At 30.3% G+C, this 13,374-nt stretch overlaps 1 protein-coding gene across 1 annotated transcript; it reads left to right on the top strand.

The window, feature by feature from the left end:
• Positions 1–2,463: 2,463 nt before the first annotated feature.
• LOC109807324 (subtilisin-like protease SBT5.4) lies at positions 2,464–12,972 on the top strand. Its single transcript, XM_083074572.1, has 10 exons — positions 2,464–2,631; positions 9,072–9,181; positions 9,272–9,369; positions 9,491–9,755; positions 9,884–10,430; positions 10,537–10,634; positions 10,722–10,970; positions 11,049–11,163; positions 11,251–11,464; positions 11,762–12,972. The coding sequence occupies exons 1-10, from the start codon at positions 2,464–2,466 to the stop codon at positions 12,307–12,309; spliced, it is 2,412 nt and encodes an 803-aa protein (XP_082930698.1). The 3' UTR covers positions 12,310–12,972.
• Positions 12,973–13,374: the final 402 nt, after the last annotated feature.

Here is a 13,374-nt window from a genome sequence, read left to right as displayed (position 1 = left end):
AAGCAGCAGAAAAGACCCTCAAACATTTCTTTTAGGATTTTTCCATTTTTTAATGTTTATCAAAAAGCCTTGAAACGCGGGGGCATGTATACCAGATAATGGTATGAATATTAGGGAAAGCACCTTAGAAGAATCTATAACTCCTCGCGTGATCACACTGAGGACTTCTCGTATCGTTAATGGATCCTCTTATGGGCCTGCATATGAGCTTGAGCCCAAGGTTAGTATAAATAAGTGTGACTAGTGACAAAGAGAGGTACGTTTTCATAAATACAGTTGATTAGTATTGATATCTCTGAGATCGAGGACTGACTTGCATTGAAGTGCCTTTTGCAGGTACCCCTCTCTTTCCTTAAGATACATCATGGAAGACGAAGACCCAGCAGGAGTAGCAAAATTACCGGAGTATCCTCGTGCAGGTACATAAGGTTTTGAGTGAGATTAATTTTCGATAGTCGGTAAATACTCCTACAAATATTATGGTAAAAAAATTACTTAATACTATAATTTAAAATTCACCAGAAAAAAGTACTGAAAAAAAAAACTAAATCGCATTTAATTAAAAATAGGTAATATATATATATATATATATATATATATATATATAATGTAATAAAAAATGAACCTACACTTTAATAGATTTACTCTTACCTACACTAGTTCAATGTTAGTGATTCACAATAAACTTTGAATAATTTAATTTAAAAAAAAATATTTTTAAAACTATTTTCATTGAAAATTAATATAAAAAACAAAATATGATTAATTAAAATAAATCTCAATTAAATAAGGATATTTTTAGATGATATTCTTAAATTCAATAAAATTATTGAAAATTTGATTATACTTGAATTAACACATGATTGTTTGGTTTATAATTTTTTAACATGTTACAAGTGTTAAATATTTTTTTTGGTGAAGACAAGTGTGAAATATTTATCAATTATTGACGACTAATTTTTACATGAGACTTGATTAATTATTAGTATTTTTTAGTAAGATACTTACTTATAATTATATTTTTTTATTCACAAGACTCGAATCCTATATTTCATTTAAGAGGATCGAATTCAATTTCATTCAAACAAACAATTATTTGATTTTTTTTTTTACTTATATGTATAATCGAAATCAAAATTGAGTATCTGAGTTATATTTTAAGTCACTCGTGAAATATGAATAGAATTTTTACAATATTGTTTGAATTTTTTAACATTATTTATATCAACAAAATAATTTTCTTAAGAATTTTAATCATCATTTACTATTTCACATTAACTTTCTTGTAAAATGAATTTTTTTTGGTAAAGACAAAATGCAAAAACCAGAAAGAACAAAGCTATCTGCCAGATTTTTTTTTTCCTGTAAAAGGAATTACGATATTCATTTAAAATAATCAGATAGAACTATAGTAAGAAATACACACTTCACCAAAAAAAAAAATTATTTCGTAATAACGGATATTCTATCTCATCATCACATTTAAAATAACGGATATTCTAACAATTTCGTAGTAAAAATATAATTACGATTTTATAATAAATATAATATAATATAAAAAATTCTAAAAAAAATAAAAAAGGCAAATGACAAATGAAAAGTATAATGCTAGAGAATCTCCTCTCACTGAATAAATGTAAGAGTGTCAAATAAAGACAGTAGGAGCCATGTAATTAGTTGACAATGACATTAGAAACTATACTACAAGCTGAGAACAATTTTAAATAAATCGATAAGGCTGAGACAGTGAGATCAATTAAGGAGGTTTGGTTTGAAGCGTAGATGAGCAAATATTGGTCTTGGAGCAAGGTCTTGTCGGAATTTCTAGTGACAATTTACTTCAATTTATTTGGTTCATGCATTGCATCTTTTAATTACTGGCAACATAAATAACAAAACGATTAACTCTAAGTGTGGGATTCAACTGTAGGGATTGATCCACGTTTAAGCAAGGTTAGGGATTTGAATCCTGTCTTGTGTATGCAGCCGCGTTAAATCTTGGGGCTAGTTATCCCACCCTTTGAAGTGCCTCCAATGTAGCGAGGAGATTAGTCACTGCTATCGGTAGTGGATACTCCAGGGACGAACAAAAAAAAATAACAAAATAATTTGTCGCATTAGCGGATGATCGGATCAACAGAAGAATTTTGAAAATCCTGTAACAAGATAATAATAGCCATTTTTGAGCCCCACAAGCATGGTAGCCAACGCTCCATATTTAGAGGATGAGTGTATGGAATATGGGATTTTATTGTATATTTAGTACTTTTTTTAAAGTTATTATATATATTTAATTATAATTTTCCTTTAATTTTAATAATATTCAAAGGAACTTGTTAAATATTGTGTGATAAATTTTTAATTGAATTTTTTTTTTTGTTTTGTGCAGGAAAAGTAACAAAGTCAAAGATTCAGGACTGTAGCCATGGAAAATGAAGAAAGAATGAATAAAGTCAAAGATCCATGACCATAACACTGGTTCATGGCCATAATGGTGAAAATCTAGAAGAAGTTAAACATAGGGGATCTCTCAGCGTTGTAGCACTCAATCAGTGTCCAAGCTGTAAGAGCTTTCTTCACTTTGAAGAACTTCTCACTGTTGCAGCAGTGATTCATGGCTGCAACGGTGAAGTTAAAAAATCTAACTTTTCCTTACTTTTAAGGATCATATAAATAGCAAACAAGAGAGAGAACCAAGGGGATGAAGAATGTGAGCTAGAGAGAAAAATTCCAGGAGAAAGAAAGGAGCTTTGAAGGAGGCTTTGGAAGGTTGACATCCTTTGGGAACAAGGGCCTTTGCTTCTCCATTTTCTTCTTCTTTCTTCTTATATTCTTCATCTTTGTATCATTTAGAACCCTCATCATGAGTGACAAACTTATCTTGGATCGAGTTTGAATGTAACTACCAACACTTGTGTAATCCTTTGAATCATATATATATATATATATATAGAGGGAGGTTATAATTACATCGGTGTAATTTTTAATAAGTATTATACCGCTCAATAACTTTATATTAATTATGAATTTTGTAAATCCAACCGTTAGATTGAAAGTTCATATCACTTAGATCATATATACAAAATTTTATATTAATCCAAGATGATTTGATACTTCATTTTTATAAAACAAAATTGACGTAATATATTCATTTCAAAATACACTAAAATATGAACACTTTGATTACCTTCAAGTTATTGTTCAATTTTAACAGAATTTGATATACATGTATAAAGTGATATGAACTTTTAATCTAACGGTTGGATTTACAAAATTCACAATTAATATAAAATTATTGAGCGGTGTAATACTTAGTAAAAGTTACACCGGTGTAATTATAACTACCTTATATATATATATATATATATATATATATATATATATATATATATACACACACACACATACACACACATACACAGACGAACTAGTTACAAGCTCTTAATGTTGAGTTTTTAAAGTTTAAGCTCTACTTATTTAAATAATCATGTCTAATCTCAAACTTGAATTTGTTTATTAAATTAAATTAAACAAATGAGTTCGAATGAGTAATTGACGAGTCAAGTTCAAATATTCATGAATAATTTGACTCACATCTCTAGTTACCATAAAGAAAAGACAAGAAAAATGAATGTATGCTATGTCATGTAGACACTATTCTAAGGAGATTTCCAACTTTTGAGGGATCATTAGAGAAACATCTCTTAACATACTCTTTTTCAACCATTTGGGGAGTTTCACAATTGATCATGTGAAAGATTTATGCTTCTATCATAAATAAGAATTTGCAACGACCTTAGTCCATTGTGGATTTTATTCACCCTTTTATTCTATAGGCCCTTAAATTAAACAAATAAGTTTGAATGAGTAATTGACGAGTCAAGTTCAAATATTCACGAATAATTTGACTCACATATCTAGCTACCATAAAGAAAATACAAGAAAAATGAATGTTTGCTATGTCATGTATATACTATTCTAAGGAGATTTCCAACTTTTGAGGGATCAATAGAGAAACATCTCTTAACATACTCTTTTTCAACCATTTGGGGAGTTTCACAATTGATCATGTGAAAGATTTATGTTTCTATCAGAAATAAGAATTTGCAACGACCTTAGTCCATTGTGGATTTTATCCACCCTTTTATTCTATAGGCCCATTCAGCTTTAGTCAACACCAAAACCTTATAACACTATATTAAAATCTTACCAACAACAACCATAATTTACATGTCTACTCATACACAATAACAACAACTTATTATACATGAATAACAATTTATGTCTATACATAATTCATCAAACCAATCAAAATAATTTATTTCATCAACAACCACATGGTATTTAAATAGTTCATTAAACTCGTTAATAAGAGACTCATTCAATAGTCCCCTAGGTTTGAATAAAAACTCTAACAATGAATATCCATTCTCACCTTAGCATCTTTTGTCAACTATTCCAAACATTTCATCAATTTGAAATGATAAATTTCTCTAACAAAATTAACATATAAAGCATCCCATTTAAATTATCATTTTATAAAATAGAAAATGAAGATTTAAAATTTTAAACAACAAACAATGGATCTTGAGGCCAGCTATCCCACCCTTTGAGGTGCCTTCAACGTAGTGAGGAGATTAGTCACTGCTATCGGCGGTGGATACTCTAGGGACGAACCAAAATTTTTTTTTTTTAAACAATGGAACCAGTTAGAAAGCTGAAAATACCTAGCGACTATAAGACCAAAATGTTTCAATTTTTTTTTGGTAAATGATGACTCAACGATTTCAAAATAGCTCGACCATTTGCTACTAAAATTTTTAGAGAAATCAAAAATATATTTTGTCTTTTTAAAATTACCAAAATTATTAATTGCTTTTAAATTTTCTTTTATATTAAGACTTTTAGTATTAAAATTTTATTTTACCTTATGATTTCTAATTTTTAAGCAGTAATTTTTATTTAGTTGATAAATTTTCTATTAATATTAGAAATTTCAATTTTTAAAATCTTAATTACCTATTCTCTAAACTTATTTTTCAGCATTTTTTTTTAAATTTTGCCTTTCCTTTCCTTTCCTTTTTTTTTTTAATTTATTATTTATTTTTTATCTAAGATTTATATTTATATTTTTATTAAAAAAACTTAGCAGCTTAAATTATTTTATTTAATTGTGAAATGTATATCATATTTACAAAATACATGCATAACATTAAAATATTTTTCTAACAGTGCATTGAGATATATAAATGAATTTTCCCCCGGCATTATATCCTTTTTAAGACACAATTCTGTTCAAGGTATAATACGACATTAAATATAAGATATTTTTTTTTAACATAGATTCAAACATCACATCATGTTAAGAGAAATTAATTTCCCTTCATTAAATCAAACTTTCATTGATTAATATAAATGAATTTAATTATATATTGTGCAGTAGCTGTCTAAATATCTATTCAGTAAAAAAAAACTGTCTAAATATCTTTTACTCCATCATTTAATCGAATATTGTTATATACGATACGATTATTAATTTTTTAATAATTATGTTAAATTAATGTTACTTAAAAAATCTTAAATTAATATTATACTTAAATGATTTCTAATTAAGTGATGATATAGAATATTTAAACCTATTGATAAGTGTTTATTGTACCGAAAATGTTGGATCATTTTTATCACTTATCTATCTTGAATTAATTAAGATGTTTCTTTTCATTTAACCTCATTTAACCTCTATAAATTTAGGAAGACTCAAAAGGTTGTATAAATTGGTATTTTGCAAAAGAGTTGATGAAGTTTTATTAATAAAGTTTTGGATTTATCTAAATGTATATTTATGTCTTACAGAAATTAAAGAAGATCAAAGGCCTCAAAATATATTCAAAATCGCTTTGTCGTTTGTAAAGGGCTGAGAGGTTCATGGATAGAGATAAAAAATTGGAGAAAATCCAAAATCGCTCTGCCATTTGGAAAGGTTTGGGTCCAGAGAAGGATGAAAAATCTGGCTCCCAGGTACTCAGCAGATTCAAAGGGTTCAGCCATTGAAGTTACTTCACCATGAAGAATCCTCCAAATCGTTTGGAAAGGATTAGGTGGTTTACTGTCTCTCCTCCATACTCTATTTTATTTTACTGCACATATATAAAGCCAATGAGAAAAAGAAATAGGGGGATAAGGAATGGAAGGCGAGAATAATAGAGCTCACGAAAAGTCTATGAACTAGTTGGGAATGAAGGTTCTACAAAATTTCTTTTCTTCTCCTACTCATTCTCTATGTATTCTGTATTGGTTCTCACTAACATGAGTGGTTGATCCTTTTCTTTTATTGGGATTGGGAATAAATGTAAACCATTAAACTCTTGTATACTCCTTTTGATTCATATACATGATGATCTATTATTTAGTGTTAGTGATTTGGATTATGTTCTTATTGCTAAGATAAATTGATCACTCATCTTTGATCTTTGATTTGGGTTTTGGTTGGAAAACATTTTCTAAATCTGATTTTGAATTAAATCACCTAACTACTCTAAAGACTAAGAATGAATTTAGAGTTGTTAGTTGAACAAGTTCTTAAACTTAATGCAAGGTTTCTAATTTGATAAATAGATGAATCATTTATTGAGTTAGACTCCTTAGAATTTCTAAATATAAGAAATTAATTTGGATTGAATTTAATGAACTCAATGACATTGGATAATCGAAATCATATATAGATGTCTTAAGAGCACATAAGGGTAAGGTTGGTAAGGTTTAATCCCAAAGTTTTATAAATTGTTCTCTTACTGTGTTACTACTATTCTGTTTAGAGTCTTTTATAATTCCATTATTGAAATCTGAACAATACCATGTTTATAAAACCTTTGAATATGTTTATTTCAAGCTTTCACTAGGATATTCAAAATTGTAAATATCTTCAAAGTCCTTGAGGTTTGACAACTTGTACTCTTCTTGTGTACTATAATGACTTGGGGCGCCTGCCTCAAAATTTCACTAGGTTCTTGAAAAAAAATCACTTTATTGACAAATTCTTATACCAATGCGCTGATTCAATATGCCTTGTGCGTGGAGACAAGTATTTTTCTTACATTTTTTTATTCATAAGAATTATAATGATGACAATCAGATTTAAATCTACAATTCTATGTATACTACTTCAACTTTTATTATTAGGCCAATCTTAATATGAAAAATATGATTAGAGATAGAATAGTTAATCTTGAAATAAGAATTTAAAAAATATGGCTTTCTTTAATAAAATTCTTCACAATTTTATCTAATATGTTGCAATACTAATGGAGGAAATACTATTGTGTTGATAATGTGTTATGAAAATCAACATAAAACTATATAAAGTGTAATGTAGAAGTAATAGAGAGAAATTATAGAAAGAATGGAAAGAAAAATATAAGTGAGAAAAATGGAGAACTTCTTGTATTATTTCTAGCAAGACAAAAATTGCAATTAAATGGTTACAAATAAATAATTGGTATTAAAGTGAAATAATAATAATAATAATAATAATAATAATAATAATAATAATAATAATAATGGACAGTCATAATTAAATTAAATATTCATAATATGAGAATTTGTAAGAAATTTTAATTTTTTTATCTATTTTAATTTTTATTTATCATATTTATTTATAAATTAAATTTTAATATTTCAAAATAAATTATCAATAATTAAAAATAATTATATATTACAATATAAATATTGATCATAAATCTAAAATATAATTTATGTTTAAAATATCTATTTATATAAATTTTAAATATAATTTATATATTTAAGTGTAATATTTATTTGTATATATAATTTTATATTAAGTTTAGTTATATAATAATAATAATGTGCAATGCATAAACTAAAATATATTAGTGTAATACAAATATTAATACATGTTGCAATTAATGTAAAATAATGTAATGAGAAGATTTATCATATATATTTCACAAAACAAAAAATATATATAGTTAGATAATGAAAAGAATATAAACAAAGATTTGTCGAAGAAACTGCGTATACAACTCAAACTCTAGTTATTATTATTTAGATATACAATAATGTCCATAATTTTACATGATTTCTTACCTTAACAAAATCGACTATTCATTAAATTTCTCTACTTAACACTGAATCCTTGACTTTAGAAAGCATTGAGTGATTTTCGACCATAGTTGACTTGACTCCATTTTGAATGCATAATCATGCGAGGAAGTTTGATTTCAGAAGTTGTCATATAGAATATTATATAAGCAAGGGAAAGCAGAGACACTTTGCACATCTCTGAAATTTATTATGCAAATTAAACAAGCACATTCACAAGAGAAACAATGTCACCATCCATTTCTCATGTGTTACTGTCACTTATTTTTTTCGTTCTGCTGCAAAATCCTTCCCAAGCAATCAAACAGGCAAGCTCTGCCTCAAACTTCACTTATATCATTCACTAATTTTCTAAATTCCAGTATTGAAAATAGCTACGAGTTTTTTGGGACTAGGCAGCTTATCATATTTATACATAGAGGCTAGTAATACACTATCCTATATACTCTCTTAACACACTATCTTTTAATTTATTGATTAAAATTTATTAGAAACAATAAAATTACAAGAGTGATTAATTATATAGGGTGTAAACAAAATACTACATCATTATGAAAAGAAGAGAAACACAGTTTATAAAACTCACAAAATCTCTATTTTCACAAGACCTTTTGGGTAAAGAACAAAACTAAATGCATGAGATTGTAAGTTCAAAGTAGATAATATAATACTATACCAATCTTGAGACCTGTGTAAATATCCAATTCACAGCTATATATAAGCTCCTCTTGAAAAAAATATCTCTATAAAAACAAAATATAGAACATTCTCTAAGATAAATTTTTGTGTTCAACTTATCGCAGTAAGTATATTCGGAAGAGTATATCAGAAAGTGTGAGCATTTCTCTATTTTTAAAGGTGTTAGTGTTACTCACAAGTGTTCATCGAAGTTTTACAATTTTCATATTTAAATGTTACTACTTACTAATCACATCCATGTTTTATTTTGTTAGTCCTACATTATATATTTGGGATCACATTCTTTTGGTCCAAATCCTTCCTCAGTGGATGTTGAATCTGTCACGAACTATCACTATGAATTACTTGGATCATTCGTTGGAAGGTATAGAATTTAACCCCAGATCCATGAAATTCTCTTCTCTGGTGTCAAAACCAATATAAAGTGATTTCATGCTCTCTTTTTCTTTCGCAGCAGCGAAAAAGCCAAAGAAGCAATCTTTTATTCTTACGGTAGATATATTAATGGCTTTGCTGCAGTACTTGATGAAGATGTAGCGGCCTACGTTGCAAGTATGTAATTCAACTTCATGCATTTATCATCTGCAATGCATAATATGAATAACTTGACAAATATTTACCTTAATTTCTAACTACTTTTTTTTTTCCCTTTTTTTATTATTGGTGCATGTAGAGCATCCGAATGTAGTATCAGTTTTCTTAAACAAAGAGCACAAATTGCAGACAACACATTCTTGGGATTTCCTTGGGTTAGAGAAAAATGGTGAATTTCCACATGCCTCAGCATGGCGGAAGACAATGGGTGAAGATATCATTATTGGAAATATAGACTCAGGTGTTTGGCCTGAATCTAAGAGTTTTGGTGATGAAGGGTTCGGACCCATCCCAAAACGGTGGCGTGGAATCTGTCAAACAGAAGATAATTTTCATTGCAACAGGTTCCTTCTTTCGGTGTTAATATTAGTTCAGTTAGTATTAGCTTCAGTTATAAACTGACGTTCGGGTTCGCCTGATAAGAAAATTCATCGAGTTTTATCCGTCTCTGATATTTTTGTACTATATGTAGGAAGCTTATTGGAGCAAGATATTTTTACAAAGGTTTTGAGGCAAATACTGGTAGAAAAGTGAATGATTCGATGCTTGGTGCACGTGACTATGAAGGTCATGGTTCACACACTTTATCAACAGCTGGTGGTAACTTTGTTCATGGAGCTAGTGTTTTTGGCTTTGGAAATGGAACTGCAAGTGGTGGATCACCAAAAGCTCGAGTTGCAACCTATAAGGTGGTCTGGCCATATTCTACATTGCCCGGTAGTGGATGTTATGATGCAGACATTTTGGCTGCTTTTGAGGCTGCCATAGGTGACGGCATTGATGTGCTTTCGGTGTCTTTGGGCTCATCTGAACCCTCCGAATATTCCAAAAACGGTATATCCATAGGGTCTTTCCATGCAGTTGCTAACGGCATAATAGTTGTGGCTTCTGCAGGAAATGATGGGCCTCAATCTGGATATGTATCCAACGTTGCACCATGGATCCTCACAGTTGCTGCAAGCACAATTGATAGGGACTTCTCTAGTTATGTTACACTTGGTGACAACAAAATCATCAAGGTATAATATTGTTTATACTTTATACAACCTTCTCTTTCTTGTTATATGAAAACATGTGTCAATCTAGGCATCTAACCTATCCTCTTGTTGGTTCTGTTATTGTTAGGGAGCTAGCCTTTCAGAGTATGACATACCATATAATATGAAGTACCCGTTGATCAGTGCTGTTGATGCCAAAGCTAATGATGAAACTGCTGATGGAGCGTAAGAATACTTCAACCAGCTTGAGCTTCTAAATTGACTTTATATTGGGGATGTTCTCTCTAGTAATATTCTTGTACATTCTTGTAGTCCTTTTTGCCTGAATGAAACTCTTGATGCTGAGAAGGTGAAGGGAAAAATATTGGTCTGTCTTCTCGGTGGTGGTAATGGTAGAATTGAGAAGGGTGAGGTAGCTGCTGGTTTAGGTGCTGTTGGAATGATTTTGGTTAATGATGAGGACTCAGGAAGTGAAATTTTCCCTGACCTCCATGTGCTTCCTGCTTCACAGGTTGACTTTGTGAGCGGCAGTTACATTTATAATTACATCAACCTCACCATGTAACTTCCTTCCTCATACTTTAGGCTAGTTTTGATTTCATGGTTGGGTTTTTGTTTGTTGACATTTTATATTATCAGGTCTCCTGTGGCATACATTTCTAGGGTGAAAACAGAATTGGGTGAAAAGCCTGCTCCATATGTGGCTCCATTTTCATCAAGGGGCCCCAGTCTATTTGAGTCAGCAATCCTCAAGGTTCAATCGTTTGCTTTCATGAAGACCCCATCACTCACCCTTTAGGACTTAAGTATGAAGTGATCATTAATTTATGTTGTGTTTCAGCCTGATGTGACTGCACCAGGAGTCAACATCATTGCTGCTTTTAGTGAAGCTGTATCTCCCACAGAACTAGATTCTGACAAAAGAAGAACTCCTTTCATTACTATGTCTGGAACTTCAATTTCATGTCCTCATGTTGCTGGCCTTGCTGGGTTGATCAAAGCCCTTCATCCTGATTGGAGCCCAGCTGCTATTAAGTCAGCAATCATTACCTCAGGTAAGGTACATGGCTTACACATGTTTTTTAACTAACATATTCCTTAGGGAAAAGTTAAAAGACTATCTACTTAAGAGACTAATTTTCTTAAATAAAATTTTTCTATATATCTAGAAATCAAACGTCTCATCATATGTTTAAGCGACACGCATCTTCATATTTAAGGGACAAATTATCTACAAACATGTCGCATTTAATTGGTAGACGGTTTACACTTTACATACCTATATATGCGATTATTTGGCATTCAAATTCAATTATATACAAACCGATTAAAAAGCTTAATGCATGTTGCAGCAAATAAAATAGATAACACTGGAAGGCCTATCCTGAATTCATCATTATCGAACGAGGCAACTCCATTTGACTATGGTGCAGGGTACATTGAACCTAATCTTGCTGTGGAGCCTGGACTTGTATATGACATGGATATGACTGATTACATGAACCATTTGTGTGGTCGTGGCTACGACAGCTCCCAGCTTATGATGTTTTACGGGAAGCCTTACACTTGTCCAGAGTTGTTCAATCTTGCAGATTTCAACTACCCAACAATCAGAGTTCCTCGGCTTCACCCTGGAGATTCTGTGAACGTTACTCGAACCGTTACTAATGTTGGGTCACCAAGCACGTATAGAGCGAGCATGGAGGCACCACCACAAGTTCTACTCTGGATTGAGCCTATGGAACTCATGTTCAAGGAAAAGGGTGAAAAGAAGGAGTTCACAATTACATCGACATTGATGCCGGAAACTGAGAGCACCACTGATTACGTCTTCGGGTGGTTGACGTGGTTTGATGGCAAACACCGTGTGAGGAGTCCTATGGTATTTCACATTAAGTGACCTTTACGTTCATGCTGCATTTCTTTTATCTTTGTAATCAAGTTTTTTATTAACAGTAAGATTCTGCTTGGTAAATACAAAAGAAATGAATGAAAAAATAATAATAATAATAATAAGAGAGATGTAAAGGCATATAAATGTTACTGATGTCATATTAATGTTTTATTATCACTTGCTATATTACTTTGTTGTTGTTAGTATATTAATTATTTATTGTTGTTGCTATTAGAATTATTATTTTCTAAATATTTGTTGATAGATGGATTTTTTATTTTTTTTTACATTATATATAGAGCGATAAAGGATTATCTTTAGAGTTACATGTAAGATCCATTATTAGGTTAATGATTAGAAGACTGGAAGAAAATAGGGGAGCTAACATACTTAGAGACATGTATCTCATAATTATAGAGTATTGATCATTTTCCTAAGTCTTATTAGTATAGGATTTATTTTTCATTTCTATTTTGGCTTTATCTTTAATTTATTACTTTATCCTTGTATTTTGGGAACCTTAGACATATGATTTATTTTGTTTATATTTTTCATTTTACCCTTGTATTTTGGGTTGCCTTAGAATTTATGATTTATTTGCTTTGTATTTCTTATTTTACCCTTGTATTTTGGAGTATTTAGAATTTAAGACTTTGTTTTCTAGAGTATTATAAGTGGATGTGATCATGAGATTCTTTTAGGCCAAGTTGGACCTAGGTTGCATATTCCTATCATGCACCTAATTGTAGCTTAACTTAACCTAAAAAGATGTCATCTTGACCTAAGCATGTGCGACACATGGAGAGATACATTTAGGTCTCATTTAGGATGCATTTCATTCTCGTTTTGAGGTGGAAATGATCACCCAATGATGACTTAGCCGTCATTTCTCCTTAGGATTATGACCTCACCCATCACTTATAAATACCTAGACTATACTTCTTGTAACACTTTGGATATTGATATAGAGTAAGCCTTTAAGCCTTTGTATTTTCCTTAGTCTCCCTTGGTCATTTTCGGCCTCCTCCATCAACTCTTCACCTTGAGTGTTAAATCCTAGAAGTGACCTTT

The sequence above is a fragment of the Cajanus cajan genome, chromosome 5, assembly GCF_000230855.2.
Source record: "Cajanus cajan strain Asha chromosome 5, NIPB_CcT2T_4, whole genome shotgun sequence".
NCBI lineage: Eukaryota > Viridiplantae > Streptophyta > Magnoliopsida > Fabales > Fabaceae > Cajanus > Cajanus cajan.
Note: the sequence above shows the minus strand (reverse complement) of the source record. Positions and strands in the feature narration are given on the sequence as shown.

What these genes read in the sequence shown, in the direction of transcription:
- LOC109807324 (XM_083074572.1), top strand. Translation starts at nt 2,464, where the DNA reads ATGACCATAACACTGGTTCATGGCCATAATGGTGAAAATCTAGAAGAA. An exon ending in TTCATGGCTGCAACGGTGAA is followed by an intron (nt 2,632 to 9,071) that starts GTTAAAAAATCT and finishes TTATTTTGTTAG; the next exon opens with TCCTACATTATATATTTGGG. An exon ending in GTCAGCAATCATTACCTCAG is followed by an intron (nt 11,465 to 11,761) that starts GTAAGGTACATG and finishes TGCATGTTGCAG; the next exon opens with CAAATAAAATAGATAACACT.